The following is a 25,040-nucleotide window of genomic DNA, read 5'->3' as shown; positions in this document are numbered from 1 at the left end:
CTCTGCTTCCAGATGATAATATATGATAGATGGCAAGAAGTGAGTATTGGATAAGTAATGTGTGTTAGAGTTTAGAAACACACTGAGGATAGGATGAAAATGTAAACTTGTTTTCAGTGTGTAAGGCTGGAGCCCCATTAAGAGCCTACTTACTGCTCATGGCCACATTTCTCTCAGAAGCAGAAACCGGAGGACATGCTATACAATGGTGGCTGCCTGTTATGTTGTTCTTCAATTACGGAAAAGAATCATACTCCCAGCAACAAACACTGGGCCACTCTGCTGCCCTCTGTGCTCATGAATCTCTTGTATTCAGCTTGGCTAAGTCTCTGGAATTCCCTGTCTTGAGCACAATGTTGTTGATTGGAGAATATTCTGGAGAGAGTGTGGGCAGGGAGCTTTGCCTCCATAGCTTTCACAGTGCCTGCATATGAACAGTGTAACAGTTCTGTCGTTAGTCAAGTCCATTCCACTTCGCAAGCCTTCTTTGTAAGGATGTAAGGACACAGGCATACATTTTATCTCATCTAGATTTCCATTCTTAAATAGTTTATAGAATTCTAACATTTTACACATCTAAGAAAGCACGTTGTGAAGAAAAAACCTCACTATTAAGATATTCATCTTAATTTTATTTTCAAGTCCGCTTATACAACCATGTTGAGTCTGTAAATCTTTAAAGAAATGTCCTTTGTATAGTACATGAGGCAGATATTCATGCACAGTTTAGAAACCCAACATCCTGGAACTACATTTGGAAGTAATGGATAAAGATGAAAAAATTTCTACTCCAAGGTAAAGCATTATTTTAGAATATTTATACCAAATTCAGGAAGGCTCAGAGTTCTTAAGTTTCAAAGACAAAATCGCATGTTACTATGAACAAATTGATGTCGGTACATATTTTGTTCTTCATTTAGAAAATAAGGATATTGTTCAGCTTGTGAGACACTAATGAGTATTGTAATTTGCTGAAAGAGGGCATCATTGACAGTAGACTATAACTACTAGCAGAAGCAGTAGAGGCCCTTGATTTCAAATGATCAAAGGTGATTTCTGTCAATTTCTGCATCAGGGAGGGATGTTGAAGCTCACACACTAGGCAATTAATAGGGGTCTAGAATATCCCTAACACTCTGGAAAGTGCAACCACTTGGAGACTCTGTTGATTCCATGTTCACATATTCAATATATCTAGGCACACTGCTTGATGACTTAGGGATCATTACAACACATATTCAGAGATTACCAGTGTCATGGAAAAATTTATGTTGTGCACAATGAAAACCCATGTTACCATTTACCCCTCCCACATTAGAATTGTCTTCATTCTCTACCATTTATGCACACACATCTTGTCTATGGTACAGCAAGCATATTGTGAGGGTGGATAAAATAGGTCCAGGTGTACTCATCGTTGGGGTTATTGGGGAGAAAGTATATGCAGCTTGAGAAAGTCTTGCAGTTTCTACTGAGATAGTAAATAGACTATTTAGTTGCTAGTTTGATGATTTAGGAAGAGGTGCTAAGTGCCAGAGTGTAGTTTCTCATCTGTAAGGAACACAGAAGGCAGATCATCTACAGTGGCACAGTAATTTAGACTTAGATTAGTAAACACTTATCATGACACAGCAACCCTAAATATCTCTTAAGACAATGCCTTACCCCATATCCCATCAGAAAAAGTCATATCCTCAGCTGACACTTTCTCCTCTGATTCTTCAAGAAGAACCAACAGGAAAGAAGACCCCACCAAGGCTGGCTTCTAGCACTTACTCTTTTCAAGATTTTCTTCATGTACATATTATTTACTTTCTATATAAGAATTAATATTAGAGCTATTATAATTTAGTATACTGTGTATGGAGATGATGTGGTCACCATTCTATTCATAACTCTGTATATTAATAGAAGTATTGAATAGTTGTTAAAATTGTTGTGTATTGTAAAATTAGGAAAATTCATGTTTCTAGATTTCTTTGTCGAAAAGTATTTGGGGAATTCGTTAGACACTCTTCATTTTGTGGTACTAGCAATGTGGGCATTCTTACATGTCATGTTTCTATTCTGTTTTCTATGTAAGTGAATGTCTTTCTTTGTCATGTGTATCTTTTCAATTGAAGTTATTCACATTAGGACACAATATCAGCTCTTCCTCTTCTCCTAGTACTTGTAACTGAATTCATTACCCCATTTCCCTTAAAAGCACAAGTCCCTGTCTATTGGATGTAGTTAGTGAAGATCTTTTCATCACCTATTGGTATCCTGAAGATGGTGTCTTTTGACTTACAGAAGCTTTTCACATTCACAAGGTACCATGTATTAATTCTTGACCTTAGTGCCAGAGCCATTGGTGTTCTGTTTTGGAAAGTGTCTTCTCCTGTTCCAGTAGGTTGAAGGCTGTTCCCCAATTTCTGTTTTCTTAGATTTTGTCTGGATTTATAAAGATGTCTTTGATCCACTTGGATCAAAGTATTGAGTTTTTTGCAGGGTGATAGATATTTTCATTCTTCTTCATGAAGACATGCAGTTACACCAACCTCATTTGTATAAGATACTTTCTGCTTTCCATTGTATGGTTTTAGCTTTTTTACAACAAATCAAGTATTCGTTGATACATGGGCTTAGTTTTGTATCTACAGTTGTATTCAATTGAACCACTTGTCTGTTTCTATTACAATAAAAGCAAGCTTTTATTTCTATTTCATCAGTATTGCTTAAAGTTCTTGATATAGATAATACCAGAAGTTCTTTATGGTTCATGATCATTTTATCTATCCTGTGTTTTATTTATTTATTTTAATTTTCTATATGAGGTGGAGGTTTTATTCTATTAAGATATGTGAAGAATTGTGTGGAATTTTGATGGAAATTGCATTGAACATGTAGATTGCTTTTTGGCAAGATGGACATTTTTATTATATTAATCCTCCAGATACATGATCAAGGGTTAGTTCATGTATAGTCTTTGGGTAGTGGCTTAGTCCCTGGAAACTCTGGTTCCTTGGCTTTGTTGTTCATATGGTGTCTCCAACCCCTTCAAGGTCTTCCAGTTCTTTCTCTGATTCCTTCAACGGGGGTCCCGTTCTCAGTTCAGTGGTTTACTGCAGGCATTCGCCTATGTATTTGCTGTATTCTGTGTGTGTCTCTGAGGAGAGATCTACATCCGGTTCCTGTCGCCCTGCACTTCTTTTCTTCATCCATCTTATCTAGTTTGGTGGCTGTATATGTATGCACCATATGTCAGGCAGACTCTGAATGGGTGTTCCTTCTGCCTCTTTTCCAAAGTTTTCCTCTCTATTCCCAGCCAAGGGTACTCTTGTTCGCCTTTTAAAGAAGGAGTGAAGCATTCACATTTTGGTCATCCTTCTTGAGTTTCATGTGTTCTGTGCATCTAGGGTAATTCAAGCATTTGGGCTAATAGCCACTTATCATTGAGTGCATACCATGTGTGTTTTTCTGTGATTGGGTTCCCTCACTCAGGATGATATTTTCCAGTTCCATCCATTTGCAATGATTTTGATAAAGTCACTGTTTTGATAGCTGAGTAATATTCCATTGTGTAGATGTACCACATTTTCTGTATCCATTCCTCTGTTGAACGGCATCTGGGTTCTTTCCAGCTTCTGGCTAGTATAAATAAGGCTGCTATGTACATAAGGAAGCACGTGTCTATGTTATATGTTGGGGCAGCTTTTGGGTATATGCCCAAGAGAGGTATAGCTGGGTCCTCAGGTAGTGCAATGTCCCGTTTTCTGAGGAACCTCCAGACTGATTTACAGAATGGTTGTACCAGTCTGCAATCCCACCAACAATGGAGGAGTGTTCCTCTTTCTCCACATCCTCACCTGCATTTGCTGTCAACTGAGATTTTGGTCTTAGCCATTCTCACTGGTGTGAGGTGAAATCTCAGGGTTGTTTTGATTTGCACTTCCCTTATGACTAAAGATGTTGAACATTTCTTTAGGTGTTTCTCAGCCATTCGGCATTCCTCAGCTGTGAATTCTTTGTTTAGCTCTGAACCCCATTTTTTAATTGGGTTATTTGTCTCCTGCGATCCAACTTCTTGAGTTCTTTGTATATTTTGGATATAAGGCCTCTATCTGTTGTAGGATTGGTAAAGATCTTTTCCCAATCTGTTGGTTGTCGTTTTGTCCTAACAATGTGTCCTTTGCCTTACCGAAGCTTTGCAGTTTAATGAGATCCCATTTGTCGATTCTTGATCTTAGAGCATGAGCCATTGGTGTTTTGTTCAGGAAATTTTCTCCAGTGCACAGGTGTTCAAGATGCTTCCCCACTTTTTCTTCTATTAGTTTGAGTGTATCTGGTTTGATGTGGAGGTCCTTGATCCACGTGGATTAAGCTTTGTACGTGGTGATAAGCATGGATCTATATGCATTCTTGTACATACTGACTTCCAGTTGAACCAGCACCACTTGCTGAAAATGCTGTCTTTTTTCCATTGGATGGTTTTGGCTCCTTTGTCAAAAATCAAGTGACCATAGGTGTGTGGGTTCATTTCTGGGTCTTCAATTCTATTCCACTGGTCTATCTGTCTTTCTCTGTACAAATACCATGCAGTTTTCACCACCATTGCTCGGTAATAATACTTGAGTTCAGGGATAGTGATTCCCCCAGAAGTCCTTTTAATTGTTGCAGATAGTTTTAGCTATCCTGGGTTTATGGTTATTCCAGATGAATTTGCAAATTGTTCTGTCTAACTCTTTGAAGAATTGGATTGGTATTTTGATGGTGGTTGCATTGAATCCATAGATCGCTTTTGGTAAAATGGCCATTTTTACATTAATCCTGCCAATCCATGAGCATGGGAGATCTTTCCATCTTCTGTGGTCTTCTTCAATTTCTTTCTTCAGAGGCTTGAAGTTCTTATCATACAGATATTTTATTTGCTTGTTTAAAGTCACACCGAGGTATTTATATTATTTTGGACTATTATGAAGGGTATCATTTCCCTAATTTCTTTCTCGGCTAGTTTCTCTTTTGTATAAAGGAGGGCTACTGATGTATTTGAGTTAATTTTATACCCAGCCACTTTGCTGAATGCGTTCATCAGGTTTAGTAGTTCTCTGGTGGAACTTTTGGGATCACTTAAATATACTATCATATCATCTGCAAATAGGGAAATTTTGACTTCTTCTTTTCCAATCTGTATCCCCTTGATCTCCTTTTGTTGTCTGATTGCTCTGGCTAGAACTTCAAGAACTATATTGAATAAGTAGGGAGAGAGTGGGCAGCCTTGTCTAGTCCCTGATTTTAGTGGAATTAATTCAAGTTTCTGTCTATTTAGTTTAATGTTAGCTAATGGATTGCTGTATATGGCTTTTGCTATGTTTCGGAATGGACCTTAAATTCCTGTTCTTTCCAGGACTTTAATCATGAAGGGGTGTTGAATTTTGTCAAATGCTTTCTCAGCATCTAATGAAATGATCATGTGGTTTTGTTCTTTCAGTTTGTTTATATAATGGGTTATGTTGATGGTTTTCCATGTATTAAACCATCCCTGCCTGCTTGGGAAGAAGCCTACTTGATCATGGTGGATGATTGTTTTGATGTGTTCTTGGATTCGGTTTGCCAGAATTTTATTGAGTATTTTTGCGTCGCTATTCACAAGGGAAATTGGTCTGAAGTTCTCTTTTTTTGTTGGGTCTTTGTGTGGTTTAGGTATAAGAGTAATTGTGGCTTCATAGAAGGAATTCAGTAGTGCTCCATCTGTTTCAATTTTGTGGAATAATTTGGATAATATTGGTATGAGGTCTTCTATGAAGGTCTGATAGAATTCTGCACTAAACCCGTCTGGACCTGGGCTCTTTTTGGTTGGGAGAACTTTAATGACTGCTTCTATTTCCTTAGGAGTTATGGGGTAGTTTAACTGGTTTATCTGTTCCTGATTTAACTTCGGTACCTGGTATCTGTCTAGGAAATTGTCCATTTCCTGCAGATTTTCAAGTTTGGATGAATATAGGCTTTTATAGTAAGATCTGATGATGTTTTGATTTCCTCTGAATCTGTAGTTATGTCTCCTTTTCATTTCTGATTTTGTTAATTTGGACACACTCTCTGTGTCCTCTCATTAGTCTGGATAACAGTTTATCTATCTTGTTGATTTTCTCAAAGACCCAACTTTTGGTTCTGTTGATTCTTTCTATGGTCCGTTTTGTTTCTACTTGGTTGATTTCAGCTCTGAGTTTGATTATTTCCTGCCTTCTACTCTTCCTGGGTGTATTTGCTTCTTTTTGTTCTAGAGCTTTTAGGTGTGCTGTCAAGCAGGTGACATATGCTCTCTCCTGTTTCTTTCTGCAGGCACTCAGCGCTATGAGTTTTCCTCTTAGCACAGCTTTCATTGTGTCCCACAAGTTTGGGTATGTTGTACCTTCATTTTCATTAAATTCTAAAAAGTCTTTAATTTCTTTCCTTATTTCTTCCTTGACCAGGTTATCATTGAGTAGAGCATTGTTCAATTTCCACGTATATGTGGGCATTCTTCCCTTATTGTTATTGAAGACCAGCTTTAGGCTGTGATGGTCTGATAGGACGCATGGGATTATTTCTATCTTTCTGTACCTGTTGAGGCCCGTTTTTTGACCAATTATATGGTCAGTTTTGGAGAAAGTACCATGAGGAGCTGAGAAGAAGGTATATCCTTTTGCTTTAGGATACAATGTTCTATAAATATCTGTTAAGTCCATTTGGCTCATGACTTCTCTTAGTCTGTCTATGTCTCTTTTTAATTTCTGTTTCCATGATCTGTCCATTGATGACAGTGGGGTGTTGAAATCTCCTACTATTATTGTGTGAGGTGCAAGGTGTTTTTTGAGCTTTAGTAAGGTTTCTTTTATGTATGTAGGTGCCCTTGTATTTGGGGCATAGATATTTAGGATTGAGAGTTCATCTTGGTGGATTTTTCCTTTGATGAATATGAAGTGCCCTTCCTTATCTTTTTTGAGGACTTTTAGTTGAAAATTCATTTTTTTGATATTAGAATGGCTACTCCAGCTTGCTTCTTCCAACCAACTTCTTCCTTTCCACTTGGAAAGTTGTTTTCCAGCCTTTCACTCTGAGGTAGTGTCTGTCTTTATCTCTGAGGTGTGTTTCCTGTAGGCAGCAGAATGCAGGGTCCTCGTAGCCTATCCAGTTTGTTAATCTATGTCTTTTTATTGGGGAGTTGAGATCATTAATGTTGAGAGATATTAAGGAATAGTGATTATTGCTTCCTGTTATAGTCATATTTGGATATGAGGTTATGTTTGTGTGCTTTTCTTCTCTTTGTTTTGTTGCCAAGACGATTAGGTTCTTGCTTCTTCTAGGGTATAGCTTGCCTCCTTATGTTCGGCTTTACCATTTATTATCCTTTGTAGTGCTGGATTTGTAGAAAGACATTGTTTAAATTTGGTTTTGTCATGGAATATCTTGGTTTCTCCATCTATATTAATTGAGTTTTGCAGGATACAGTAACCTGGGCTGGCATTTGTGTTCTCTTAGGGTCTGTATGACATCTGTCCAGGATCTTCTGGCTTTCATAGTTTCTGGCGAAAAGTCTGGTGTGATTCTGATAGGTCTGCCTTTATATGTTACTTGACCTTTTTCCCTTACTGCTTTTAATATTCTTTCTTTATTTTGTGCATTTGGTGTTTTGACTATTATGTGACGGGAGGAGTTTCTTTTCTGGTCTAATCTATTTGCAGTTCTGTAGGCTTCTTGTATGCTTATGGGCATCTCTTTCTTTAGGTTAGGGAAGTTTTCTTCTATGAGTTTGTTGAAGATATTTACTGGTCCTTTGAGCTGGGAGTCTTCACTCTCTTCTATACCTATTATCCTTAGGTTTGATCTTCTTATTGAGTCCTGGATTTCCTGTATGTTTTGGACGAGTAGCTTTTTCCACTTTATATTATCTTTTACAGTTGATTCGATGATTTCTATGGAATCTTCTGCTCCTGAGATTCTCTCTTCCATCTCTTGTATTCTGTTGGGCAAACTCGTATCTACAGCTCCTTGTCTCTTCTTTTGGTTTTCTATATCCAGGGTTGTTTCCATGTGTTCTTTCTTGGTTGCTCCTATTTCCATTTTTAATTCCTTCAACTGTTTGATTGTGTTTTCCTGGAATTCTTTCAGGGATTTTTGTGACTCCTCTCTATGGGCTTCTACTTGTTTACTTATGTTTTCCTGGTATTCTTTTAGGGATTTTTGCAATTCCTCTCTGTAGGCTTCTACTTGTTCTCTAAGGGAGTTCTCACGTCTTTCTTGAAGTCCTCCAGCATCATGATCAAATATGATTTTGAAACTAGATCTTGCTTTTCTGGTCTGTTTGGATATTCCGTGTTTGCTTTGTTGGATGATTGGGCTCCGATGATGCCATGTAGTCTTGGTTTCTGTTGCTTGGGTTCCTGCGCTTACCTCTCGCCATCAGATTATCTCTAGTGTTACTTTGTTCTGCTATTTCTGACAGTGGCTAGACTGTCCTATAAGCCTGTGTTTCAGGGGTGCTGTAGACCTGTTTTCCTGTTTTCTTTCAGCCAGTCATGGGGACAGAGTGTTCTGCTTTCGGGCATGTAGTTTTCCTATCTACAGGTCTTCATCTGTTCCTGTGGGCCTGTGTCTTGAGTTCACCAGGCAGGTCGCTTGCAGCAGAAAGGTTGATCTTACCTGTGGTCCCAAGGCTCAAGTTTGCTCGTGGAGTGTTGCTTATGAGCTCTCCGAGGCAGCAGCCACCAAGAAGATCTGTGCCACCCTTTCCGGGAGCTTCCGTGTACCAGGGTTCCAGATGGCGTTTGGTGATTTCCTCTGGAATCAGTAATGTGTGCAGAGTGCATTCTCTTCTGGTTTCCCAGGCATGTCTGCTTCTCTGAAGGTTTAGCTCTCCCTCCCACGATTTGAGTGCAGAGAACTGTTTATCCGATCGGTCCCTTCAGGTTCTGGTGGTGTCTCAGATGCAGTGGACCTGCTGCACCTGGGCCCTCCTCTCTGGATCAAGGTTCTTAATGTAAAACAAAATACACTGAATCTAATGGGGAAAAAAGTGGTAAAGATCCTCAAACATATTGGCACAGGTCAAAATTTCTTGAACAGATCACCAATTTGTCAGGATTTAAGATCCATAGTGGGCAAATGAAACCTCATGAAATTAAAAACGTTTTGCAAGGCAAAATACTCTCTCAATAAGAGAAATTTGCAACCTTAAAATTTGGAAAAGGTCTTCCCTAAGCCTACATCCAATATGGGAGTAATATACAAAAATACTGCAAAATATAAAAAGAACTCAAAAGTTAAACTGCAAAAAGCCATGTAATAAAATTTAAAAATGGGGAGCTAAATAGAATTTTTAAAAGAGCAGTCTTGATTGGCCAGGAAGCATTTAAAGAAATATTCAACATGTAGAAGGTGAGCAGTTCATGCTTCAAGGACTACATATCACCATGGACTTAGGTCACCACATACCATGACTCACAATTAGGTACTAGGTCTCAAAAAGTGTTTCTAAATTTGCTGCAGTTCTATAAGCTATCTGGACAGTTTGCCATCCTATATGTAAGCTGGACCACTGGTAGTAGGAAGCGTTAAACTGCTCTTATTGTCACAAGGAGAAGTCCTCACAGAAACTCAATAAAACTGAAGATTTCACATAAAAAAAGAGAAATGGTCAACATCCTTAATCATCCTTTCAGTAATATTTTAAGAAATATTTCAGTAATAATTTCAAATTTATTTTTAATATTTCCATTTTAAATGTTGCCCTACCTCCTGGTCCTCTTTCCCAGATTTCTTCATTTCCTTACTCCTTCACTTTGCTTTGAGAGAGGGCTCCCTCCTTCTTCCCTCAACCCTTCAGGTGTCCCCATTCTCTTCCCATCATGTTCCTCTATGGTTAGGCACATCCTCTTTCCCTGAGGCCTAAAATGGAAGTCCTCTTCGACACATGTTCATTGGGCCTGTATCCAACCCTTGTAAGGTCTTTAGTTGGCAGAGTAGACTCTGGGAAGTCCCAGGATTCTGGGTTAGTTGACTGCGTTGGACTTTGTTTTGGGCTTCCATTCCCTACAGCTCCTTGAAGCTGGGTCGTTGACACTTTCTCTCCACATGGAGTCCCTTTCTATCTGTCATGCATGGTCTCTCCAGGTTTCATCTTCAGACTGTTGAGCATGAGTTTGTTTATCTCCTGCTGTGTATCCCTCCCAGTTCTTGTTGCTTCTGTTTTTTAGCAGAACCTTCATGTATACTTTTAATTTGTTAGTGTGAGAACACCCAAGTTCTATATGATGGAATTTAGTGCTATGAACTCTCTTCTTAGCTCTGCTTTCTTATTGTCTCAAATGTCTGGGCGTGCTATGCTCACATTTTCATTGGATTCTAGAAAGTCTTCAATGTCTATCTTTATTTCTTTCCTGACCCAATCAGTGATCACCTGAGGTTCTCTCTTCCATCTCCCGAATTCTCTTTGTGATGCTTACAACGGTAGCTCTTGTTCTCTTTCCTAGGTTTACATTTCTAGCATTGCCGCAGTTACATATCTATATTGCTTCCATTTCCCTTTCAGGCCTTGGACAGTTTCATCATAGCCTTCTCCTGTTTGTGTTTTTCTTTGCATCCTTATATTTGTTTGTGTCATCTCTTAATGTGGCTATCTGTTTTCTGTGCTTAATGATAGAAGCCCAGTATAGCTGTGCTCTGAGAGGCTCTATCAGTCCCAGAAAAATACAGATGGGGATATACACAGCCAAATATTGGAACAAGAATTGGGACCCCAATGTGGAAGTTAGGACAAGGACTGTAGGAGCTGTTGGGTTTTGCAACCTCAAAGGCAGAACAACAGTATCAACCAAGCAGACCCCCCGAATCTTTCAGGACTTAAACCACCAACTAAAGTGTACAGAGGGGGTACCCATGGTTCCAGCTGGATATGTAACAGAGGATTGCTTTATTTGGTATCACATGCTAAGGAGCCCTTTGGTCATTTAGTGGTTTGATGACACAGGATAGAAGAATGCTAGGCCACTGAGGGAGGAGTGAGTGGACGAGAGGGGGAGCAAGTCATGTGGATGGGGGAAGGGAGTAAGGTATAGGGGGCTTATAGAGGGAAAACTGGGAAGGGGGATAATATGTGAAATGTAAATAAAATGAATAATAAAAAATAAATGCATCTGAGGAAATGCTTTTATTTCTTTCCTTAACTAATCTCAGATGCATTATTAATGACTATTATGTTTAATATATTCACATATACAGAATCAGTTAGCTGTGGAAGTTATTTTTTTGTGTGCCAGCCTTATGTAGGAAAGAATAAAACTAACCACAATGGAAAACATGTAGCTCTGCCATTTCACATGTGTCCATGGGCTCAGAACCTTGTAATTTAAGGACAGACACCTGAGTATGTGATAGTGTTTCTGAGCTCTCTCTCTCCTATGCTTAGCTGGAATGCATTTTAACTTGCCATATTTTTCCTATTGCATTTTCCTTTTAGGGTCTTATGTTTGGTTTTTGTAACCTCCTATTGAACTTAATTTTCATATCCTATGTTGCTGTCCTCATTTCCTTCAGACATCTGCTATTATTTTCTTGCCCACGAATCATTTTGTTCCTGTCCTCTTTGAGTTGAGTTTCCCGGTTTACAAGCTTTGACTCTAGGTATTCAATTCATTATCTTGGATATCACGTAAATCACCTTCATTTCGAAGTTCATATAAGGTTTGTGGTTTTTCCCAAGGGCATTTTAATTTCGTCTTAGTTTTGGGGGGTATTTGTTCTGAGCATCAGAATTCAGAGGGATTGCTATCTTTTGTGTATATTTCGCCCAGCGCACTAGTCTCACAATGTGAGCTGTTAGGCAGAAGACCTTGGATGTAAGTGGGTCAGAACCCAGGCGCAGTGTCCTACTACATCCACTTCTGGTCTAGACTGGCAGCAAGCTTGATGCCAAGCTGTGCAGAGTAGGTCCTGCGCTCCTGACAGCTGTAGTTGTGTGGAAGGCAGCCTGCAACAGAGTTGGGGGAGTGGTTCCGATCTGGAGCGTGGGCACGCCTGCCTGATCGGATGAGATTAAGAAAAAGACAAAATAAAAACAAAGGAAAAATCAAGGAAGCAAGCAAGCAAGAATACAAACCGATTAAAAAAAAAAAAAAAAGTCTGTGAAGAATTTGGACGGGAAATATTTAAAATGTTCCGAAGTAGGTGGGCATAGAAGATTTGCGTAACAGGAAGCCGCTGAATATTGGGCGGGTCCAGAAGGAGTTGCTCCCAGAAACCCGCGGAAGTGACAGGAAGTTCCGCCCCTCAAACTTTCTCCGTGTCTTTGCTGTCTCCCTTTCAGGAAGTCCTGGTGGGAGACTCGTCCCGGAGACCTAGAGGTACCTGAAAACTTCCTTAAGCTGCAGTTGCGGTGGCGGCTTCCTAGAACATTCATAAGCTGGTCCTGTCACCCTGCCAGGTCAGAGGAGCTGATGCGACCGGGAAACAGGCAGGAGCGGAGCAGCGCTGTGGAGCGGGGGTGCATTTTCTGCCGCCACTTTTATAATTCTGTCGTGGATATCTTAGCGCTGTCAGGAAGTTTGAGATCTGTGAACTGGGGTTGAAGGTGATGCTTTAATTAGTTTTGTGGTCGCCAGAATATTTTTCTAAAATAACCTCGTAGATTCTTGGCTGCATCTGTAGTTTGTACAGCAGGGTTTTCTTTCAAAAAGCCTTAATAAAGTTCTTCGGGTTGAAATTCATGGATGCTTTCTTGACTCTCCTGTTCCTCCGTTTGCTGTTCCATTTCCCTTTCTCTAGCGGACTGAACAGGTATTCCAAGAGAGCTTGGTAGATCTTTGACATATGAGGAACTAGTGCAGATTTGATTGAATTAGAAAATATTTGTTATAAAGCCCCATAATGTGACTGTAAATATTACCATTTTCTGAGTAAAGTTATACTCTCCATGAATTTTACACTGAGGTATATGCAGGCTGTGATGTAAACACAGAATTTCAGAAGTGTGATTTCATAGACTTAGTTATTAATATTAAACCTTAGGTTTGTATGAAAAATGAGGACAGGATTGTAGCAAAGCATTGCTGAAGAGAAGATATATTGTAGGTTCTGTTGTCCCTGAGTGTTGCCAGAGAAAATCCAATTCCACCGTGTGGACAAGTTTTCTTAAATATTACACCCTGGGGCTGGGGATTTAGCTCAGTGGTAGAGCGCTTACCTAGGAAGCGCAAGGCCCTGGGTTCGGTCCCCAGCTCCGAAAAAAAGAAAAAAAATATTACATCCTGACCAAGTGATGGACTTTGGTCACATGCTACAGGGGGTTGTATAGCCCATTGTAATTTCCCACCAGGCTTCATTATTTTCCCAAGACATGCAACATATAGCAGTGCAAGAAGATACCTGGGTCTTGGGTAGTGGTGAGGTCAATTTTTGACTTTTTAAGATTGAGGGAGAAAGCAGTCAGAGTTTTGTGGTTGGGTCCAGACCGAACCACACCTTGACATTGGGTGGTGGCACAGTTGTTGAGGATGAGAAGGGAGGATAGAGGGGTTGGCCAAGAGAGAACCAAGAACTAAGAAAGCACCTAAGGAACAGTGTGTGCATTGATATGTTAATATGCATCACAGTTGTCCATTCCTCCTGAATTTCTTTGAATCCTTCCAAGGTTCAGTCCAGGGAGAGGATGCTATCAGGAGAAGGTATTTTTATAAGTGGAAAATTTACTGTAGATGAAGACAGAATTAGACAGCACCTTTTGAATAATTATGATTCCTCACTTAAGTTAAATGTCTCCTTGGTTCATGAAAAGCTCTCTGACCATGCACATTCATGGTTTGTTGAGTTCTGCAATGTTCACTTCTTGCAGGTGTGGGAATGCTTAGTCCCTGCCCTCAGGGCTTTTTTCAGAGCCCTCTGATTGGAGGAGTTCAACAGTCTGGATTCTGTGGGCCACAATAGTTTTCTTTCTCTTCCTCAATGTTGCTTTGAAAAGGACTCTGAGTGAATGTTAACTGTGACTACCTGTTACATCTCATAGGGAAAACTGAAATCCTCAGAGAAAAGAGGCATTTTCATGATATCTTCTCTTTCCTTCATACTTATCCTTTTGCTACTTGTTCCCATCTTTCATGTTTGTCCCATGAAAAGTTCCAGGTTCTTTCTCAACAATATTTTCCCATTTTCAGGTCTCCATATGCTCAGAAAATCTGCATAACTGTAAATCGAAACTAAGAGCCCTGGACGGTAAAGGCCAAAGAGACTTCTAACAAAGGATGCAGGTATCACCACAGAATACACTGTCAGTTTTCTTCTTCCTGAACTGAAAACCAAGATTCACAAAAAATATGCTTCATTATGTAGATACCGTTTTCATCTGTTCTCACTTCCAGCAAGGATTTTATTGTGAACTTCTTTGAAGATTGTTCAATGAAATTTTGCTGCTTGTGAGGTTGTGTTCCTTAGGATTTTTAATTTGGAAGGTTTTGCTGGCCTTGTGAGTAGCAACTTATGGTTCACATTGTTCTCTATTCCTTGTGTCGGTTAGAGCTTTACTGTATTGTTCATGAGGAATCATTCCTAGTTTTCAAGTTCTCATTCATTCTTCACAAGAAAAGTTTTATTACCTATGACCTCATGAAAAATGTATGTAGTATTCTCTTGTGCATGTTTATTCAGTTTATTGTCTACGTAGGATTTGATTAAAAAACATGTCTTAATGAATAACAACATTCAACTGTACCTTATCTATTGTCAATACTTGTAGCTACTTTTTTGAATTCAACACTACAAATGCCAATTATTTTTCTCAGAACCAGAAAAATATTATTCCATGCTTTCCTGATTTTAATCTATGCATAACTATTTTTACTATTGTATGCTATTATAACGTCCCCTCTTTTGATGTTAAGGGATAGGACAACTGGAAAGAGATATACATTGTTACAGCTCTTAGATATGACAATAGCCAGATACATCTGGGAGTAGAGGAAGTCAATCTCTTTAATATTTTCCTAGGGAATGCTAGGCTAGAATGCTATGGTCTTAAGAGTCCCAGTGTCTGAACACTACACATTGCTGTTTGAGTTTATCTACTTTAAAAAGACTGTGGTGAAGCAAGTGACAGTAAACTTTGACTGAAAGGCTCGAAAGTACAGAATTCTGTCTTTTCAGAATCAGGTGTGTATTTGAGGAAAAGTCAGTTCCAAGGGTTAAAGTTGAAGCCCTAGTGTTGATGATGACTTCATGATGGAAGGATGCAAAACCATGGGCTGTCCTTCCCATCCTAGAATGAGCTCTTGCTCTGTCTCCATGAAATGGAAAATGTACTTTTCCTGTTTTACACATAGACAAAATAGTTCCATGACACACATTCATTTTCTGTATTCACTATTGTTGGAGCTAAAGCCCAGCGTCTATCACTGGACCAGGAATTTATGATCTATTGCTGTTAGAAATGAAAACCATGCTCAGCCTGTGTCACAGGCTCAAATCATAAAGTAACAAGCTTTGCAAAAATTCCCTGATTACTCCATGGAAATTCATGGATTCCTATGCCCACCTTTTATTACCCACTCGATGCTGTCCTCAAATGCCCGGGGCCTCAATTCTTACATATTTTAAATTTATGACAGCATTATATTTTTCCCTGCATCTCCATTTTCTGTGGTACATAAATTCCTGTTGTCAGTAACTTTGCTATCATATAAACTAGGGATTAGGGTCTTTTTTAAATGCATATTACAATTGTTAGAATATTTAGAGAGAAACATTCTGGTAGTGTATTTGTATTATCTGTTTTCTTTGCTATTGTTGGTATTCAGAGCTCTTAGAGTTTACTTTAATCTGTGTTGTCTAAGTCCCCTAGAACTTGCATTTTTAGGGGAACGGCTTTTGCACATGAAGTGCCCTAGTGCACTTCCACAGTTAGCCTGTCTTCATTCTCTGTGCCATCTCTTGTTATTCATGTTTTCATCATATCCTTGTGTTTCATGTATGTTCTGAGGCAGGTTTTGGATGGGTATCCACCCTGTCATATGTTCATAACTCCATCTTCCATGGTAATGACCGTGTGTGTTCCCACACCTCCACTTCCTCCATCTTTTTCAGCCTTACCTGTTCCCCCAGTGCATGCTGTTTACTCAGCACTCTCTGAACTGGCATCTTCCCTTTACCAACCACATGTGTCTGACTTAGCCTGAAAGCATCACCGTGCTGTGGTGTACACAGAACGATATAAATTATTTCCTAGTATTTCTAAATATAGCCAGTGTGTCAGGTATAAATTCACTTTTGGCCCTATGGATCGTTAGAGTGACTTTTGACAGCTTCCAGTGCCATGTGTGCATTTCCTTATTAGGCTGACCTCAGTTCAAATCAGTAAAGTTTCTGTTACCTACTTGACCCGTTACACTGGCAGTCATCCACTGTCAGAAAGCTTGGTGTTTCACCAAAAGGGTCAGCACCTAGGGAGAGCCATTCATGACTCTTTTTTTTTCTTATTTGAGTTTTTTATTTGTGTGTAAATTGCCTTCTATGGTTTCACTTTTTTCTCCCCCCCATCTTTATTAAATTGGGTATTTATTATGTACATTTCAAATGTTATGCCCTTTCCCAGTTTCTAGGCCAACATCTCCCTCCCCTTCTTTATGGGTGTTCCCCTCCCCATCCTTCCCCCATTACCACCCTCCCCCCAAAATCCCATTCACTGGAGGTCCAGCCATGGCAGGATCAAGGGCTTCCCCTTCCACTGGTGCCCCTACTAGACTATTCATTGCTACCTATGAATTTGGAGCCCAGGGTCAGTCCATGTGTAGACTTTGGATAGTGGCTTAGGCCCTGGAAGCTTTGTTTGGTTGGCATTGCTCTTCATATGGGGTTTCAAGCCCATTGAGCTCTTTCATTCCTTTCTCTGGTTCCTTCAGTGGGGGTCCCGTTCTTGGTTCTGTGGTTTGTTGCTGGCATTCGCCTATGTATTTGCCTTATTCTGGCTGTGTCTCTCAGGAAAGATCTACATCCATTTCCTATCAGCCTGCATCACTTTGCTTCATCCATCTTATCTAGTTTGGTGGCTGTGTATGTATGGGCCACATGTGGGTCAGGCTCTGAATGGTCGTTACTTCAGTCTCTGTTTTAAACTCTGCCTCCCGGGCTGAAGAGATGGCTCAGCCGTTAAAGGCTAGGCTCACAACCAAATATATAAACTCTGCCTCCCTATGCCCTCCTGAGGGTATTCTTGTTCCCCTTTTGAAAAAGGAGTGAAGCATTTGCATTTTGGTCATCCTTCTTGAGTTTCCTGTGTTCTGTGCATCCAGGGTAATTGGAGCGTTCAGGCTAATATCCACTTATCAATGAGTGCATACCCTGGAGGTTCCTCAGAAAACGGGACATTGAACTATCTGAGGAACCAGCTATACCTCTCTTAGGCATATACCCAAAAGATGCCCCAACATATAAAAAAGACACGTGCTCCACGATGTTCATAGCTGCCTTATTTATAATAGCCAGAAGCTGGAAAGAACCCAGATGCCCTTCAACAGAGGAATGGATACAGAAAATGTGGTACATCTACACAATGGAATACTAATCAGCTATCAAAAACAATGACTTTGTGAAATTCCTAGGCAAATGGATGGAACTGGAAAATATCATCCTGAGTGAGGTGACCCAATCACAGAAAAACTCACATACTGATTTACAGAATGGTTGTACGAGTCTGCAATCCCACCAACAATGGAGGAGTGTTCCTCTTTTTCCACATCCTCTCCGGCATCTGCTATCACCTGAGTTTTTGATCTTAGCCATTCTGACTGGTGTGAGGTGGAATCTCAGAGTTGTTTTGATTTGCATTTCCCTTATGACTAAAGATGTTAAACATTTCTTTAGGTCCTTCTCAGTCATTAGATAGTCCTCTGCTATGAATTCTTTGTTTATCTCTTTACCACATTTTTTAATAGGGTTATTTGTCTCTCTGCAGTCTAACTTTGTGAGTTCTTCATATATTTTGGATAGAAGTCCTTTATCAGTTGTAGGATTAGTAAAGATCTTTTCCCAATCTGTTGGTTGCCGTTTTGTCCTAAAAACAGTGTCCTTTGCCCTACAGAAGCTTTGTAGCTTCTGCAGATCCCCTTTGTCAATCCTTGATCTTAGAGCATAAGCCATTGGTGTTTTGTTCAGGAAATTTTCTCCAGTGCCCCTGTGTTCGAGATTCTTCTCCATATTTTCTTCTATTAGTTTGAGTGTGTCTGGTTTGATGTGGAGGTCCTTGATCCACTTGGACTTAAGCTTTGTACAGGGTGATAAGCATGGATCGATCTGCATTCTTCTACCTGCTGACCTCCAGTTGAACCAGCACCATTTGCTCAAAATGCTATCTTTTTTCCATTGGATGGTTTTGGCTCCTTTGTCAGAAATCAAGTGACCATAGGTGTGTGGGTTCATTTCTGGGTCTTCAATTCTATTCCACTGGTCTATCTGCACGCCTCTGTAATAGCATACAGTTTGTAATCACTATTCCTCTGTAATACTGCTTGAGTTCAGGCATGGTGATTCCCCCAGAAGTCATTTTATTGTTGAGGATAGTTTTAGCTATCCCGGGTTTTTTGTTATTCCAGATGAATCTGCAAATTGTTCTGTCTAGATCTCTGAAGAATTGGATTGATATTTTGATGGGGATTGCATTGAATCTGTAGATCACTTTTGGTAAAATAGCCACTTTTACTATATTAATCCTGCCAATCCATGAGCATGGAAGATCTTTCCATCTTCTGAGATCTTCAATTTCTTTCTTCAGAGAATCGAAGCTCTTATCATATAGATCTTTCTTTCATGTGCTTGGTTAAAGTCACACCAAGGTATTTTATATTATTTGGGACTCTTATGGAGGGTGTCATTTCCCTAATTTCTTTGTCAGCTTTTTTCTCTTTTGTGTAGAGGAAGGCTACTGATTTATTTGGGTTAATTTTATACCCAGCCACTTGGCTGGAGGTGTTTATCATCTTTAGTAGTTCTCTGGTGCAACTTTTGGGGTCACTTAAATATACTATTATATCATCTGTAAATAGTGATGTTTTGACTTCTTCCTTTCCAATCTGTATTCCTTTGACCTCCTTTTGTTGTCTGATTGCTCTGGCTAGTACTTAGAGAACTATATCGAATAAGTAGGGAGAGAGTGGGCAGCCTTGTCTAGTCCCTGATTTTAGTGAGATTGCTTCAAGTTTCTCTCTATTTAGGATATGTTATCTACTGGTTTGCTGTATATGGCCTTTAATATGTTTAGGTATGGACCTTGAATTCCAGTTCTTTCCAGGACTTTTATCATGAAGGGATGTTGAATTTTGTCAAATGCTTTCTAAGCATCTAATGAGATGATCATGAGGTTTTTATCTTTCAGTTTGTTTATATAGTGGATTATGTTGATGGTTTTCTGTATATTAAACCATGCTTGCATCCCTGGAATGAAGCGTACTTGATCCCAATGGATGATTGTTTTGATGTGCTCTTGTTTTCGGTTTGCAAGAATTTTATTGTGTATTTTTGAGTCAATATTCATAAGGGAAATTGGTCTGGAGTTCTCGTTTTTTGTTGGGTCTTTGTGTGGTTTTGATATAAGAGTAATTTTGGCTCCATAGAATGAATTTGGTTGTGTGCTTTCAATTTCAATTTTGTGGAATAGTTTGGATAGTATTGATATGAGGTCTTCTATGAAGGTCTGATAGAATTCTGCACTGAACCCGTCTGGACTTGGGCTCTTTTTGGTTGGGAGATTTTTAATGACTGTTTCTATTTCTTTAGGAGTTATGGGCTTGTTCAATCTGGCCTTGATTTAACTTTGATACCTGGTATCTGTCTAGGAAATTGTACATTTCCTCCAGATATTCAATTTTTGTTAAATATAGACATTTATAGTAGGATCTGATGATTTTTTGAATTTCCTCTGATTCTGTAGTTTTGTCTCCCTTTTCATTTCTGATTTTGTTAATTTTGACACAGTTTTTATGACTATTGCTCTGGAATACTGCTTGACGTCAGGGATGGTGATTCCCCTAGAAGTTCTTTTATTGTTGAGTATAGTTTTCACTATCCTGCGTTTTTTGTTTTTTTTTTTTTTGTTATTCCAAATGAATTTTTAAATTGTTCTTTCTATAAAGAACTGAGTATGAATTGTATTGAATCTGTACATTGTTTTTGGCAAAATGGCCATCTATTCTATATTAATCCTGCCAATCTATGAGCATGGGAGATCTTTCCTTCTTCTGAGATCTTCCTCAATTTCTTTCTTCAGAGATTTGAAGTTCTTGTCATACAGATCTTTCACTTGCTTGGTTAAAGTCACCCCAAGATAGTTTGAAGTTATATTTAATATCTTTTTTGTATAATGTAAGTTGGTAATATTTGTCTGAAATTATACATATGTGTTGTATATTCCTCCTGCCACAAATATTCAGCAGAGATTATTGGATTTTAAAGAAATGAATATAAAAATCCACTTTGTAATACCATGAGATTGCAGTTAAAGAAATTTCATCATTGAGGGCTTTAAAATATATTATCCAATCCATACTGCACAAACAAATTCAAATATACTGATGGTGGCAAATCTTTCTTTTCCTGCTAAAGTCTCAGAAAACCACAGAAAATTCATAAATTAGGAGCCTTCATAAATGAGAGCATTTTTGTAACTCATTCTGCAGATTATCTGTGGGATAATCGCAGTTCATAACTTTAGACTCATGTCCATGAAACTTTGAGAAAATATTTATTTTTCAATATTTCCCTTTCCTAATCTGTATTACAAAGAATCTCCAATTCATTAGAACTATTTTTTAATTTAATGTAGTAATAAAATGAATGTGCTCCAATTATTATGTGTCAAAAATACAATTCCTTGTCTGAACTTTATATATATTAAAAGTTCTATATGGCTTCCCATCCCCATCCTCCTCACATTACCACCCTCCCCCACAACAATCACATTCACTGGGGGTTTAGTCTTGGCAGGACCAAGGGCTTCCCCTTCCACTGGTGCTCTTACTAGGCTATCCATTGCTACCTATGAGGTTGGAGCCCATGGTCAGTCCATGTATGGTTTTTAGGTCATGGCTTAGTCCCTGGAAGCTCTGGTTGGTTGGCATTGTTGTTTATATGAGGTCTCGAGCCCCTTCAAGCTCTTCCAGACCTTTCTCTGATTCCTTCAACAGGGGTCCCGTTCTCAGTTCAGTGGATTGCTGCTGGCATTCGCCTATGTATTTGCTGTATTCTGGATGTGTCTCTCAGGAGAGATCTACATCCAGTTCCTGTTGGCCTGCACTTCTTTGCTTCATCCATCTTATCTAGTTTGGTGGTTGTATATGTATGGGCCACATGTGGGGCAGGCTCTGAATGGGTGTTCCTTCTGCCTCTGCTCTAAACTGTGCCTCCCTATTCCCTGCCAAGGGTTTTCTTGTTCCTTTTAAAGAAGAGGTGAAACATTCACATTTTGGTCATCCTTCTTGATTTTCATGTGTTCTGTGCATCTAGGGTAATTTGGGCTAATATCCACTTATCAATGAGTGCATACCATGTGTGTTTTTCTGTGATTGGGTTCCCTCACTCAGGATGATATTTTCCAGATCCATCCATTTGCCTATGACTTTCATAAAGTCATTGTTTTTGATAGCTGAGTAGTACTGCATTGTGTAGATGTACCACATTTTCTGTGTCCATTCCTCTGTTGAAGGGCATCTGGGTTGAACATAGTGGAGCATGTGTCTTTGTTATATGTAGGGGCATCTTTTGGGTATATGCCCAAAAGAGGTATAGCTGGGTCCTCAGGTAGTGCAATGTCCAATTTTCTGCGGCACCTCCAGACTGATTTCCAGAATGGTTGTACCAGTCTGCAGTCCTACCAGCAATTGCAGAGTGTTCCTCTTTCTTCATATCCTCGCCAGCATTTGCTGTCATCTGAGTTTTTGATCTTAGCCATTCTGTCTGGTGTGAGGTGAAATCTCAGGGTTGTTTTGATTTGCATTTCCCTTATGACTAAATATGTTGAACATTCCTTTAGGTGTTTCTCAGCCATTCGGCATTACTCCGCTGTGTATTCTTTGTTTAGCTCTGAACCCCATTTTTTAATAGGGTTATTTGTCTCCCTGCTGTCTAACTCCTTGAGTTCTTTGTATGTTTTGGATATAAGCCCTCTATCTGGTGTAGGAGTGGTAAAGATCTTTTCCCAATCTGTTGGTTACCGTTTTGTCCTAACAACAGTGTCCTTTGCCTTACACAAGCTTTGCAGTTTTATGAGATCCCATTTGTCGATTCTTGATCTTAGAGCATAAGCCATTGGTGTTTTGTTCAGGAAATTTTCTCCAGTGCCCATGTGTTCAAGATGCTTCCCCACTTTTTCTACTATTAGTTTGAGTGTATCTGGTTTGATGTGGAGGTCCTTGATCCACTTGGACTTAAGCTTTGTACAGGGTGATAAGCATGGATCGATCTGCATTCTTCTACCTGCTGACCTCCAGTTGAACCACCACCATTTGCTCAAAATGCTATCTTTTTTCCATTGGATGGTTTTGGCTCCTTTGTCAAAAATCAAGTGACCATAGGTGTGTGGGTTCATTTCTGGGTCTTCAATTCTATTCCACTGGTCTATCTGTCTGTCTCTGTACCAGTACCATGCAGTTTGTATCACTATTGTTCTGTAATACTGCTTGAATTCAGGGATAGTGATTCCCCCAGAAGTCCTTTTATTGTTGAGGATAGCTTTAGCTATCCTGGGTTTTTTGTTATTCCAGATGAATTTTCAAATTGTTCTGTCTAACTCTCTGAAGAATTGGATTGGTATTTTGATGGGGATTGCATTGAATCTGTAGATCGCTTTTGGTAGAATGGCCATTTTTACTATATTAATCCTGCCAATCCATGAGCATGGGAGATCTTTCCATCTTCTGAGGACTTCTTCAATTTCTTTCTTCAGAGTCTTGAAGTTCTTATTGTACAGATCTTTTAGTTGCTTGGTTAAAGTCACACCAAGGTACTTTATATTATTTGGGTCTATTATGAAGGGTGTCGTTTCCCTAATTTCTTTCTCGGCTTGTTTCTCTTTTGTGTAGAGGAAGGCTACTGATTTATTTGAGTTAATTTTATACCCAGCCACTTTGCTGAAGTTGTCTATCAGCTTTAGTAGTTCTCTGGTGGAACTTTTGGGATCACCTAAATATACTATCATATCATCTGCAAATAGTGATATTTTGACATCTTCTTTTCCAATCTGTATCCCCTTGATCTCCTTTTGTTGTCTGATTGCTCTGGCTAGAACTTCAAGAACTATATTGAATAAGTAGGGAGAGAGTGGGCAGCCTTGTCTAGTCCCTGATTTTAGTGGGATTGCTTCAAGTTTCTCTCCATTTAGTTTAATGTTAGTTACTGGTTTGCTATATATGCCTTTTACTATGTTTAGGTATGGTCCTTGAATTCCTATTCTTTCCAGGACTTTTATCATGAAGGGTTGTTGAATTTTGTCAAATGCTTTCTCAGCATCTAATGAAATGATCATGTGGTTTTGTTCTTTCAGTTTGTTTATATAATGGATCACGTTAATGGTTTTCCCTATATTAAACCGTCTGTCCCTGCATGCCTGGGATGAAGCCTACTTGATCATGGTGGATGATTGTTTTGATATGTTCTTGGATTCGGTTTGCCAGAATTTTATTGAGTATTTTTGCATCAATATTCATAAGGGAAATTGGTCTGAAGTTCTCTTTCTTTGTTGCGTCTTTCTGTGGTTTAGATATAAGAGTAATTGTAGCAGGGATGGGGATTTGGCTCAGTGGTAGAGCACTTGCCTAGCAACCTCAAGGCCCTGGGTTCCGTCCCCAGCTCTGAAAAAAAGAAAAAAAAAAAAGATAATTGTAGCTTCAGAGAAGGATATCGGTAGTGCTCCATCTCTTTCAATTTTGTGGAATAGTTTGGATAGTATTGGTATGAGGTCTTCTATGAAGGTCTGATAGAATTCTGCACTAAACCCGTCTAGACCTGGGCTCTTTTTGGTTGGGAGAACTTTAATGACTGCTTCTATTTCGTTAGGAGTTATGGGGTTGTTTAAATGGTTTATCTGTTCCTAATTTAACTTCGGTACCCGGTATCTGTCTAGGAAATTGTCCATTTCCTGCAGATTTTCAAGTTTTGTTGAATATTGCGTTTTGTAGTAGGATCTGATGATTTTTTGAATTTCCTCTCATTCTATAGTTATGTCTCCCTTTTCATTTCTGATTTTGTTAATTTGGACACACTCTCTGTGTTCTCTCATTAGTCTGGCTAAGGCTTTAACTTGTTGATTTTCTCAAAGAACCAACTTTTAGTTCTGTTGATTCTTTGTATGATCCTTTTTGTTTCTACTTGGTTAATTTCAGCACTGAGTTTGATTATTTCCTGCCTTCTACTCCTCCTGGGTTTAGTTGCTTCTTTTTGTTCTAGAGCTTTTAGGTGTGCTGTCAAGCTGGTGACATATGCTCTCTCCTGTTTCTTTCTGCAGTCCCTCAGAGCTATGAGTTTTCCTCTTACAACAGCTTTCATTGTGTCCCATAAGTTTGGGTATGTTGTACCTTCATTTTCATTAAATTTTAAGAAGTCTTTAATATCTTTATTTCTTCCTTGACCAGGTTATCCTTGAGTAGAGCATTGTTCAACTTCCATGTATATGTGGGCGTTCTTCCCTTATTGTTGTTGAAGAATGGCTTTAGCCTGTGGAGGTCTGATAGGACTCTATGGATTATTTCTATCTTTCTGTATCTGTTCAGGCCTGTTTTATGACCTATTATATGGTCCATTTTGGAGAAAATACTATGAGGTGGTGAGAAGAAGGTATATCCTTTTGTTTTAGGATAGAATGTTCTATTAATATCTGTTCAGTCCAGTTGGTTCATGACTTCTCTTAGTCTGTCTATGTCTCTGTTTAATTTCTGTTTCCATGTTCTGTCCATTGGTGAGAGTGGGGTGTTGAAATCTCCTACTATTGTTGCGTGAGGTGCAACGTGTGTTTTGAGCTTTAGTAAGGTTTCTTTTATGTATGTAGGTGCCCGTGT

At 39.2% G+C, this 25,040-nt stretch overlaps 2 protein-coding genes across 8 annotated transcripts in view; one reads left to right on the top strand and one right to left on the bottom strand.

The window, feature by feature from the left end:
• The window catches only part of LOC103692519 (60S ribosomal protein L9 pseudogene), a 1,198,372-nt gene that overhangs the window by 70,316 nt on the left and 1,103,016 nt on the right, over nucleotides 1–25,040 (bottom strand). The gene's annotated exons all lie outside the window — the stretch shown is intronic.
• Rex2l4 (reduced expression 2 like 4) overlaps nucleotides 12,221–25,040 on the top strand; it is a 35,445-nt gene continuing 22,625 nt past the window's right edge. Inside the window, exons 1-2 of one of the 7 annotated variants that reach the window (XM_039111337.2) lie at nucleotides 12,221–12,439; nucleotides 14,166–14,258. In XM_039111337.2, the coding sequence (XP_038967265.1) occupies nucleotides 14,253–14,258 (6 nt within the window). In that variant the 5' untranslated portion in view covers nucleotides 12,221–12,439; nucleotides 14,166–14,252. Of the gene's footprint in view, nucleotides 12,587–14,165; nucleotides 14,279–14,312; nucleotides 14,474–25,040 lie in introns of those variants that run through there. The other 6 variants (XM_063288645.1, XM_039111339.2, XM_039111338.2 and 3 more) reach the window with 6 other exon arrangements.

The sequence above is a fragment of the Rattus norvegicus genome, chromosome 5, assembly GCF_036323735.1.
Source record: "Rattus norvegicus strain BN/NHsdMcwi chromosome 5, GRCr8, whole genome shotgun sequence".
Taxonomy (NCBI): Eukaryota; Metazoa; Chordata; class Mammalia; order Rodentia; family Muridae; genus Rattus; species Rattus norvegicus.
Note: the sequence above shows the minus strand (reverse complement) of the source record. Positions and strands in the feature narration are given on the sequence as shown.